This window comes from Rosa chinensis, chromosome 7 (genome assembly GCF_002994745.2).
Source record: "Rosa chinensis cultivar Old Blush chromosome 7, RchiOBHm-V2, whole genome shotgun sequence".
Taxonomy (NCBI): domain Eukaryota; kingdom Viridiplantae; phylum Streptophyta; class Magnoliopsida; order Rosales; family Rosaceae; genus Rosa; species Rosa chinensis.
The window spans coordinates 56,826,742-56,838,994 of NC_037094.1; the positions used below are offsets into that span (position 1 = coordinate 56,826,742).

Consider the following 12,253-nt stretch of genomic DNA (forward strand, 5'->3'; position numbering starts at 1 on the left):
TTTTGATATATACATGTTCCTCACTGGAAGATGATCCTTACCTGAGACCAAAGCCAAAGCCGTAGTTACTTGATAATTAGCTAGTTAAGGTAGGGTTCACAATCCCGTCAGATTTCCGTAGCTCATGCATTAAGCTTAATTAGGCAAGAGTAGCACTATGATGGGTGATGATTGATCTCCGGGAAAGTTCTTGTGTTCAACTTGCACCCATTTCTTCCTAACTTCAGACCAAAGTGAATTAGCTACGTAGCATTTGGATGCTCCAATGGTAGGAGATTGATAGATGCATCTTTAGCTCCTTTCGAGTCTCGTCTTGTTACGTCCGAAACCAGCAAGCTCATCCATCTGCCTAATTTGGTGCACGAAAAAAGTTTAAGGAACATCCCATCCCCTTCAAAGTTTAGGGCCTACACTAGAGAATGACTACTCGTACTTTTGCTTGTTAATAAATTGATTTTTCGGTGTGGTTAGGATCTTAACAAACAAATCTGATCTCAAATTGCATAACAGATATTGTAATCAATTGTACCTCAGAAGCCACTCCTTTTCGTTCTAGCTTCCATGGAAGCCAGCACATACGAGAGTTGGAACAGTTTCGACACAAGTTTGGTACCTCTCAAATGAACCATAATTTGCTTTCTCATAGTAGGGTTTTAGCTACATGGGGTCTGTAGTAGGAATATGGAACATGCATGGCCGCAAAGGTAAAACACAAAACATGCAAACATGTTTCCTGACCACAACGTTTGTTGGCACTCCTATAGCACTTGTTACACCCATTGTAATACACCAACTTAGGCACTTGTCATTTCTCAAACAAGCACAGCCAAACCCCTAATTTCTTGATCATTTTCTTCCACTTTGCAATTCCAAGATAAACTTGTTTTACTTTTTCTTCATGGATAGGGTTTAACAAGATTATCCTCTTAAGCAAAAAGTTGGTACTTATAATATATTTATTTACCGTATGGTTTATGGCGGTAACAAATCCCACTATTGAGGAAGTGCCAAAATGGGCCACAATGATCATTAGAACAAATACCATTCGGTTTAAGACGGTTAAAAACTAATATCAACATAGCTCTCTGGATTTCAATTCTATGAATCTTTTGCCCTTTCTTTAAGTTCCTCCACCCAAAATAACTTTGAACTTTTTGTACAACGAGATTAAAAAATGAGATGACTAACTAACAAAATATTTTTTGTCGAAAAAAAACAAACCTAATATTTTGGGAAAGTGATTAAGAAAGGCTTGAAATTAAATAAGTGCAAAGCAGGTCCCTCCAACCTCACAATGATCAATTCCTTTCTAAATATTTTTGATACCCTAAATCATCACTTACTCAAAAAGTTTCATCAAAGACATTTTCGTGCATCCTTCATTCACCAAATAGAAAAATGCTTATCTTTTTGGTGTGAATCCTTCATTCTTCATCCTCCAGAGCATTTTTGGAGGACATTTTTCCTATTGAGTGTTCTCTTTCCTATTGAGTGTTCTCTTGGATATATTGACACGTTCCTATTGAGTGGGGCCTCATTCCCTCCCTGTATATATAAAACCCTCCTCACCCTACCCTTTCTCACATTCAAATCCTCCAAAACAAACAAAACCACACACAAGTCACAAGAAACCCAAACGAAAACAGAGCACTTGCCATTCATAATCTCACTTCCTTCTGCCTCATATCATTCTTTTATCCAAAACTTGTTAACTTAGCAAGACAAAAGCCATGTGTAACCCCAATCCCTCTTCTCCTTCCTCATTCAAAACCCATTTCATGAACCCCAACAAAATGAACCCCAACAAAATCCAAACCCATGATGAAGTTGTTGATCAGGATCAAGAACTCCATAGATGGCCAACTATCTCCGAGGTACGCGAAAAATAAATAAATAAATCATTTCACATATAAACAAAAACCCATTAATCTGTATTCTTAACATGTTCTAATGGCTTTTTCATTTGAATTTCAGGCTTTACAAGAAATCAAAGCCATAGGGAAAATCTCTGGTCCAACAACCATCACTGGTCTCCTTCTGTATTCCAGAGCCATGATCTCCATGCTTTTCCTCGGCTACCTCGGTGAGCTTGAGCTCGCCGGAGGCTCTCTCTCAATCGGTTTCGCCAACATCACCGGCTACTCTGTAATATCTGGACTCGCCATGGGGATGGAACCCATTTGCGGACAAGCTTATGGCGCCAAACAATGGAAACTTCTAGGCCTTACACTTCAGAGAACAGTTCTTCTCCTACTCTCAACGTCCATCCCCATTTCCTTCATGTGGTTCAACATGAAGAGAATCCTCCTTTGGTGTGGCCAAGATGAGGAGATTTCCTCAGTTGCCCACACTTTCATTCTCTTCTCGATTCCTGACCTCTTCTTTCTCTCGCTTCTTCACCCTCTCAGAATCTACTTGAGAACTCAAAGCATCACATTACCACTCACATATTGCTCTGCCATCTCTGTTCTCCTTCATGTGCCTTTGAATTTCCTCCTCGTGGTTAAGTTGGACATGGGTGTTTCCGGAGTTGCCATAGCCATGGTGTGGACTAATCTGAACCTCTTCGTTCTGTTGTTCTCCTTCACTTATTTCTCAAATGTTTACAAGGACTCCTGGGTTTCTCCGAGCTCCGATTGCCTCCGGGGATGGTCGTCTCTGCTTGCTCTTGCAATCCCAACTTGTATCTCTGTCTGCTTGGAATGGTGGTGGTATGAGTTCATGATAATGCTGTGTGGACTATTGACCAACCCCAAAGCAACAATTGCTTCAATGGGAATACTAATCCAAACCACTTCTCTTGTCTATGTGTTCCCATCATCACTAAGCCTTGGAGTCTCCACAAGAATTGGCAATGAATTAGGGGCCAATAGACCTGCCAAAGCCCGAATCTCGATGATCGTCTCCCTTGCTTGTGCTTTCGCATTAGGCCTACTGGCCATGTTGTTCACAACCTTGATGAGACACCAATGGGGAAGATTCTTCACAAACGACGCGGAAATCCTCGAGCTCACCGCCATTGCATTGCCGATAGCCGGGCTCTGCGAGCTTGGAAACTGCCCACAGACCACCGGCTGCGGCGTTCTAAGGGGAAGCGCAAGACCCACAGTTGGAGCCAACATCAATTTGGGGTCCTTTTACTTGGTGGGCATGCCTGTTGCCATGCTTATGGGGTTCGTCGTCAAAATGGGGTTTGCCGGGCTCTGGTTGGGTTTGCTTGCGGCTCAAGGCTCCTGCGCCTTGCTCATGCTCTATGTTCTGTGCACAACAGATTGGATGGTTCAAGTGAAAAGAGCAAGTGAGCTCACCGCCCAAACTAATTCTGGCACTTCAACTGCTACTGCTAATCCGACATTACCAATAACATCACCACCCAAGAAGCAGGTTAATGATAATATTAAAGAGATTTTATGCGTCAAAGATGATGATAATGAGGATGAGCTTCTGAAGTCATCTGCAGTGCCACTTGAAACGGACCCTCTAATTATCTGAGCTGCTGCTGCTACCCCTAATTCCACCATTTTTGCTATCATCCCTAGCTATTTGAGGAACTAATGTGAAAATTTATTTGTTAAGAGTTCCAAGTCCCAAATCTATTGTAGATTGATCATCAAGAGAATCTTCTTTTTTATTTCTCTCTAATTTATATTCTAGTTTTCTTTTTTGGTTTCCTGTTGTATTAAACATTGTACTATAGAATGAAAACACTTATTTTTGTGTATATGTGTTGTTCTTGTTGATTGAGAGAGGAAGAGAGAGAATATATAATGGAGTTGTCGGTTGTTCATGAGCTGTGGGCAAAAGGGATTTCTGCCTTACCTTTCGGCCTGGTCTATTCCATATTAGGCAACTCCTTGCACTGCCTAAAAAAGGAAAATTAGCATCTTATACCATGTAAATCAAGTACTTGAAAAATATGATTCTATTTCACATTTATTTCTGTGTTGAGATTATGTACTTTTATGGCAAACAATTAGAGTTTAGGGTTCATAGAATTCATTTAGGGCTAATCTAGGGTTGATTATAAGTTTAATTTATCTATTCTTCCGACGAAAATTTTAAGTATTGAACTCTAAATCTGGAATAAAAACCTAAATGTTATTACTTGTACATACAAAAGTGGAGGTTAGTTGATTGAAGATCCACCTTGTTTCAATATCACCAACTTGCTAGATTCGAACACATGAACATGACACCAGACTACTAGATCATATGTTATTAATTGCCTTATCTTTAATTCTCTGTTATTATAGACTGCTTGGAAACATTTTCAAGCATGCAAATCTTTTTTATGCATGCATCAGGTTTAGTTTATATTCTTTTCTGTACTCGGAAGCTTCTTAATTTTTCTTTATTAATATCGTGAAGGGCTTCAAGTTAAAATACTCCATCATAAGTCACTGTCGTCCAAACCTTCGACTCGGCACACACTTGCTATAATATCTTGAAGCAATCACAGACCATGTTACTTGAAAAGTAAACAAAACCCCATTAGTTCATCAAAATATCAGATCGATCAAAACCCTTCACACAAAAAACACAGAGAGAGAGAGAGAGAGAGCGATGACGTCGATGATGACGACAAAAATTAGTAGAAGTATCTACAGAAGAGGGGCCTTGGATGGAGTGTGAGGGGGCCCAAATTGTTATTGAAGAAACAAAATCCAGCTATTATTGTCTCTGTCTTCATCTCCCATGAGGAAAATTTGGAGCAGTGCCTTACTGACTCTGCAATACCATCTACCAGTTTCCCACTTCCCCCAACATCTCATCAGAGCAAGTCCACCCGTTGAGCTTGACCGGTCAAGACTATTCACTGCTTTTTGCATGCCTTGTATTTCTACTATTAAAGTTGGCTGGTCAGATACTGTTCACAAAATGTCAAGAATTGTCATTTTCGTAGTCAATTGCTCTATATATAACCCTTGCCTAGCTAACCACCATTTTCTCTTAAAAGAGGAAACAAAATTGAAGTTAAAAACCCAATTATTGATTTTCCATAATTTAATTAATTCATGTATTGTAGACATACATAATGTCTTCAACGTAGAAACATTCAAACATATATATGACACAGAGAAATTATAGATATCATGTGAGGACAAAAGTGCCAATCCCATCTCTGCCTGATTATATATAAGTGGTACACATAAGGCCATGAAATGCAGCATTTCTTTTATCCGGTTTTCTTGTAGCTATCTTGTATACTTCTTTTTATTCATCTAGTTTATGGACTCTCTTCTTTAATTTGGCTCTTGGGTATTCCTTTTTTTTTTTTTTTTGGCAAATGGCTTTTGGGTATTCGAGCTAGTGCTTTAAGCCACTTCTGATCTCAGCTTTCCTTATCTTCTTTATGAGATCAAATTGATATACAATATCTACATCTCTATCTGGCTGGCCATCCTAGTATTACTCCACAAACATCATTGCATTTGTGGCAAGGAATTGTCTTTATAATGGGTGGTATATATTATAGCATCCATATTTCTCCACATTTCAGTTGCTAGTGGGAATTAACATCGATCCCAAATTAGGTTGCAAATACAGGTTGTGCATGTTGAGCAACTTGCAAGACAGAAACGTCTATTTCAGAAAATACTCTTTTACGCAAGTACCTTATTTAAATATGTCAAATTATATATATGCTTTTCTGGTTGCGGAGGAAGTTATCTTGGTAAAAGTTGGTACGTACTGGTTTATGTTTGCTTACCACAATGCAAGGATTATATTATTCAATTAAAACTAGTGGGAACAAACCTAAAACATTAAAAAGCTCTTACCTACATAATTAATAAAAAGTTTCACAATTCCCGTCTCTCGACTCCTATCTCTCCCCAAAATAAGAACAAAACTAGTCGGAGCAATGACTTTCACTACCGTATGGTTTCACTAGCAGCTTGGCTACTCCTAAATTTTTGTTGAGAGTGATAGTTTATCTCTAGCTCAAAATATTTACTCTTTGAAGAAAGGTTAATCCTCTGTTGGGTGTATTAATATTGGGAGAATTCTTGGATACCTTGGTGTTTGTCATACCCTCATTTTGTTAAATATTTTGAACCATTGGATTAGTAATATATCCAATGGTTCAAAATATTTAACAAATTGGTAACTTGTTTAGCCCTTAGCCTTTCTAATTTTTTTGGTAACACAAACTACTAATTGAATTGAAAACAATAAAGATAGTGAAAACAATAAAGCCAATTAATGTTTGATTATCACTTGACAATTCACAATTATGATTTTTCCTTTTTCAAAAAAAATTAAAAGAACCTTCCATCCTGGGTTCACCGAATTACTTTTAGTTAAATAGTCTATATTACTAATTAATTTTATTATTAGTGAATTAATGCTTGATTAATGCTTGTTATTAATGGACAATTGCACAATTGAAAATTACATTTTTTCCTTATTAAAAACAAAAACCTTCTAACCTAAGTTCGCAAAATTAGTATTAGTTAAGTAATCTTTATTACCAATTAATTATATCATTAGTAGTTTCCTTAACCAAATATAATTCTTTTTACATGCATTTTATGACAATGACAACAATTAGTGTAAAAATAAATATTTGTTTTAAATGTAGTCAAATGAGAACCTACTTTAGGACTTATTTACTCAAATGAGAATCTACTTTACTCTAATGAGAACCTATTACAATTACCACTTTTAGGACTTAATTACTCAAATGAGAACCTACTTTTCTCTAACGAAGACCTTATTTACTTTAATGCGGAATTTTTTTCTAATTACCACATGTGTCCTCAAAGTGGTTACATGAGTCCTCAAAGTGGTAAATATTATATAAAATATAACATGTATGAATCTTTATGTTTTTATCGTTAGTGAAATTATTACTACAATGACTACACATTTTATCACAACCCACAACACTTGATGTAAAAGCGGTAACTTTTGTTCTATTTGTAGTAATTACTCCACCTAAACTAATGTACTAATTTATAGACAATTTAACAAGTATGACAACAAATTTGTTGTCAGAGTGGTAAATCTTTATGTTTTTATCATTAATGAAATTATTACTACAATGACTACACATTTTACCACAATCACAACAATTGATGTAAAAGCGGTAACTTTTGTCCTATTTATAGTAATTACTCAACCTAAACTAATGTACTAATTTATGGACAATTTAACAAGTGCAACAACAAATTTGTTGTCAAAGTGGTAAATCTTTATATTTTTATCATTAATGGAATAATTACTCAATGACTACATATTTTACCATAACTCGCAACTATTGGTGTAAAAGCGGTAACTTTTGTTCTGATTGTAGTAATTACTTCAAAAACTATACCATTTACAAGATTACCAATCATTTTACAATTCCTACAACATTTGTGTTGTGAAAATGGTAAAATTAAAATTAGACCAAAAGATATGTAATAACTCAGTATTGTAATGAGCTTCTCCATTTGATAATCAAGGTTCTAAATTTGATAAAAGCTGTCCAAATATGATATTTACATCTTTGACCACTTAATTACAATAACCACAACAACTGTTGTCATAAGTCGTAATTGTAGTTCAACTATGTGTAATTTATTATTTTGACAATACTTGTTACATGATTTTTAACAATGTTACATATCAAGAAAGAGTGTGTTGTTAATATGGTAAATTTTATTTTTTTAAATGACACATGTCGATATTTAATTGGGTAACCTGTTGACCAGTTCAGTAGGTTTCCACTATATTAATTTACTAAAAGTAAAAAAAATAAAAAAATTAGGGTATGACAAACACCAAGTTACCCAAGACGACCCCTTAATATTGAGGATACCAAGTCTATCGATCCTTCACTTCCAACCTGAGATCATCGTTTTCCAGTATTGGCTAATCATGTTGCTCATAGCTAGATTGGTCGATTATGCATTCAATAGTAGATATTGTAACAGTGTGTTTTCCATAACACCTTTGTTAATTCAAGGTGCTCAATTTGATGATTGTAATTTTATCTAATCAACTAAAAATGAACTTAAAAAGTTCTAAAGAAAAGGTGTTTTTATTTTATTTTATTTATTATTTATTTTTATTATTATTATTTTTTTTTTTTTTATAAGAAAACAAAGGGGTTGTACTAGGGTTTCTCTCTAAAGTTTGTTGCAACTTAAGTGAAAACATTCATTAATTGATCGTTGACCTTCTCTTATTCCCGTGCAAAGCATAGTTAACAAAGGAGGATCAACAATGAGAGTTGCTCCTCCACCTTCTTCGCCTTCGTCTTCCCTTCATGGCTGTCTGCTGCTTTTATGTCGGCCTTGGTCGCATGATGTCGGGGGCTACTGTCGGACGGATCTCAAAGGCTTGCTGATAGGTTCTCAACTTGTCTCTTGGCTTGGAGGTTGACGGCAACGGTGCCAGATCTTGGTCTGTTGGGCGCTGTGGCAGGTGGGATCGACGGTGACATGGTAGGTCGAGGAGCAACGCACATGTGATGGCATTGATGAAGGCCTAAGCAAAGGAGTTTTTCTGGTGGTGACTTGGTGCGGTGGAGACCGATCCGGGGTGGGTCAGGTTTGCTCCCGTACGAGTTTCGCTGAGGGCTCTGGTTGACGGCGTCGGGTGCTGATGGTGGTGGTGTTCCTCGTGGCGGCAGCGGGGTTGCTGTGTTTTTACTGTTGGCGGCTTGGTACAGTGCGACGAGGATTGGGTTGGTGTTTGCTGTTGGGCTCGAGCTAGGGTAAACTACGGGCTATTGGGTTGTGGCCTTCTATTTTAGTTTTTTTTTTTTTTATCAGATAAACAACTCAAATGCTACAACTAGTCTTTCGTGAGTCGAACTCACAACCTCTCACTTACAAAGGGGAGACTATGCCACTAGACCAAATGGTACTGGGCCCTTCTATTTTAGTTTTAGTTTTGTTTTAGCTAAATAATTTCCTATTTTTTTAGGGCCCTATGCTAATTAGAGTAGGTTATTTAACGAGACCTAACGAGTGTTGATTGCTTGTATATTTGGTTTTTTTTTTTTCCATCGCTTATAGGCTTAATGAAATACAACCAAATTCAATGTTCTTCATTATAACTCAATAGCAAATACTTCAACATGAGTTCTCCTTCCACTTCATCTTCTTCATCGTTAATAATCTTGAAATGGGTAACAAGGCTAGATCCAACTACTATTTGAATTCTAGCCATGCGATTGGTTTTGTTTTTATTCTGGACAATGAGTCTGAATTTTTTTTTTCCTCAAGTTTCTTATATTTAGTTCTTGAGTTTCAAAGCATATATAAATATTTTATCTAGGTCTAAAAACCCTAGCCGTCCTTCTACTAGAGTCGTAAAAAGGATGAGTTTCATCCTATGGGATCGCATTCTTCCGATGAAGCCCAACGTCTAGGCAGGCCTCTTGGCCTTGCTGACGTTTTGTGGTCTGCTGCCAGACAAGTGATTTGATGCTAGAGCTTGGGGCAGTTTCTTGGAGGGTTGTTCCTTGAAGGTTTGGTATGATGGTTCGGCGGTAGTTTCGGGTGCGACGCCTCTAAAGCATGGTTGTCGGGTTGGTCTAGGTCTATGGCTATCTATGACGGATTAGGAATGGGTAAAATCTTTGTCTGCTACAAGCAGCGACGGGGCTTTTAGGGCTGCATCAATATGGTAATCTGGGCGATCTCAAGTCGGTTTGTGTTTGATTTGCTTTGGTTTTCCTGCGGTTGAGGCTCTCAGTGGTCAGTGTTGTTTCGTCGACTGCATTCGGGATTGGCAGTAACTTGTTTGTGGCGTCACTGGATCGGCGGCGACATGGTTATCGCAGCGCTAGATTGGCTGTGCCAATGTGCGCAGGAGATGGTAACTGAACCTAGTTTGGGCCGGCCTGCTGCTCTTTAAGTTGACTTTCCTTTTGGGCTGCTGGCTTGGGCTAGGTGAGTTGGGCCGGGTGTTTTCCCTAGGCCTACAATATGTTATTAGTTTTGTCTATTTTCAATAATTACCTATTTTAGGGAGCTATGCACTTTTTCTGTGTGCACCTATGTGTTTTTAGTGAATCTTTTGGAGTAGTACTAAAGGAAGATTCACGTTATTTTTTAATGTATTTGATGTCTAGTGAGTGAACCTTTTTCTATGTACCACTGTGGGTACTACCACATCTTCTTATTTGTCTATATATAGATGATAGTGGAATGGTATGTAATAGCCATTCTGGCTTAAAATGAATGATATTGTCGTCCGAGTATGGGTTTGATTAAAAAAAAAAAGAGGGCATACATACATATATATAATTCAGTTTGGTTAAGTTCTGATGCATACGTTTAGAATTTAGAGTCAATAGATATATAGAAGCTTATATATGTATAGCATATAACTCCAATGATGGCAAGGCAAATAAAAACAACCACAACTACAACAAACAATAACACGAGGCGCGAATTGAGCAATACAGCATAAGATGTATCAATTAGGAAGTGTTAGCTGCAAATTTGTGAAATTAAAGAGCTAACACAATGCGCGAGTTGAGGAATACATATATTGGGTTTGTCAAACAAAATGGAGGTTAGAAGGGAAGAATTTTTTTTTCCTTTCTTTTGCCTTTATAGGTTAATTCATAAAGGTTGTCGATGTCAATTATCACTTGAAAAATAGAGAGATCTTAATGTCAATTTTACAAGTATGCTTAGAAGCATTATATAATATATATGAAAATAGAAAATAAATCAATAATTACTTTTGAATAATGCTACCTATATAACCTATACTTATACAATATTTAAATACATGATTTTGTACAGTAATTAATTATATTATTATCATTTTGTGAGAATGGAACAGGTAATGTAAGTGTTGAGAGCTGAAATATATATTACAGTGTTTGCAGTTGACTATGAAATATGTAAACTTTGATATAATTAGTGTTGAAACTTTGATATAATTAGTGTTGGACACATGAGCATGACATGTCAGGATGGCGGAGTGGTCTAACGCGCCAGACTCAAGTTCTGGTCCTCTAACGAGGGCGTGGGTTCAAATCCCACTTCTGACATTTTTACCGATTCTTATTATTATTTTTTAAATTCCCAATCATCTCTACACTAGTCTGTAAACGAAAGATCCCCACAAAGATTATTTTTCTTCGTTTCTTTCTTTTTGAACAGTAGAGGGATACAACATCATGAACTCATGACACTTAATTTCGAGCATGTTGTTGCCTTGTTGCATAATAGCATGGACTTTGGTAACATTCATGAATCTACATCCATTTAATGTGGGTGTATTGTCTAGTTAAAAGACTACTTACGTCAAAACATATATGATCATTTCGTATGTATATAAAAATCATAAAATTCATGTTATAAATATCTTGACTAAAATTATTCTCTCACCCTATTCATAAGGGTGGTTCTATTCATACCTCTCAAATTGTTATTTACACCTCCTTTACATATTTTACACATTAAAATTTCAAGTTTGCCCCTCATTTTTTGTTTTCTCCATACTTGTTCTCTTCCCACCTTCCCACTCCAGCCATCTTCCTCTCCACATCTTTCATTAGAGCCCCATCACTGCAATTGGCGAGACACCAGGCCATGCCACTAGTAGCTATCACCCAATGAGACATAGCTTGTAAAACTTCACCAGTTAGTAAAAATGGTTTTTGGTTGTTCGTCAAAAACGACAACTTCTTATGAACAATCAGTTCTTGTATTTACGTTTAAGACTAAAAGTCGTTGGGTATTCATGAAAATAAGAGTTGAAAGTCATCATAGATAATTGTTCATTCAATCTGGGTATGCTTCTGTTTCATTCAATTGGATTCATGATTTTTTTTATTTGCCTATAGAAATCATACTAAATCCCTCAATAATATATATTTTTATCAAACAGATGAATATAATAGATAGTTCCATTGGAAGATGGAATGATTGGTTGTGGTTGTTGAGATGAATAGATCGATGAATTGCTGAAGGTAGAGGATGAGATGCTGATAGCCATGGTTAATCTTATTCTTTCTTTTTTTCCCTGTTGTTTAGACTTTATAAATGATAAATTAGGATTTTAAAATTTTCAAAAAACCAGAGAAGTCCACATATCAAATGTGGAGGTATATTCATAATCCTCTTAACAAAAAAAAAAAATTCATAATTTTTATGTTAGACTTGGATTTAAATGTATTCGTTTACCACCTTATAGGATGGATGACATATTTACCATCAATCGTACTGGATTAGATCAACATGTGTCATTTATTTTTGCTTCAATTCCAAGGTCAGTTTGGCCTTCGTGATGGATACCA

At 36.6% G+C, this 12,253-nt stretch overlaps 1 protein-coding gene and 1 non-coding gene across 2 annotated transcripts; both read left to right on the forward strand.

Annotated features, from left to right (window-relative positions):
- The first annotated feature begins 1,529 nt into the window (after positions 1–1,529).
- On the forward strand, positions 1,530–3,721 carry LOC112178504 (protein DETOXIFICATION 48). The gene is made up of 2 exons (XM_024316642.2): positions 1,530–1,874; positions 1,975–3,721. The coding sequence occupies exons 1-2, from the start codon at positions 1,731–1,733 to the stop codon at positions 3,490–3,492; spliced, it is 1,662 nt and encodes a 553-aa protein (XP_024172410.1). The 5' UTR covers positions 1,530–1,730; the 3' UTR covers positions 3,493–3,721.
- Positions 3,722–10,918: 7,197 nt separating this feature from the next.
- TRNAL-CAA lies at positions 10,919–11,002 on the forward strand. The gene has a single exon. It is a non-coding gene; the product is annotated as a tRNA-Leu (tRNA).
- Positions 11,003–12,253: the final 1,251 nt, after the last annotated feature.

Coding starts and splice junctions, on each gene's coding strand:
- LOC112178504 (XM_024316642.2), top strand. CDS start 1,731: ATGTGTAACCCCAATCCCTCTTCTCCTTCCTCATTCAAAACCCATTTC. Junction 1,875..1,974: donor GATGGCCAACTATCTCCGAG/GTACGCGAAAAA, acceptor TTTGAATTTCAG/GCTTTACAAGAAATCAAAGC.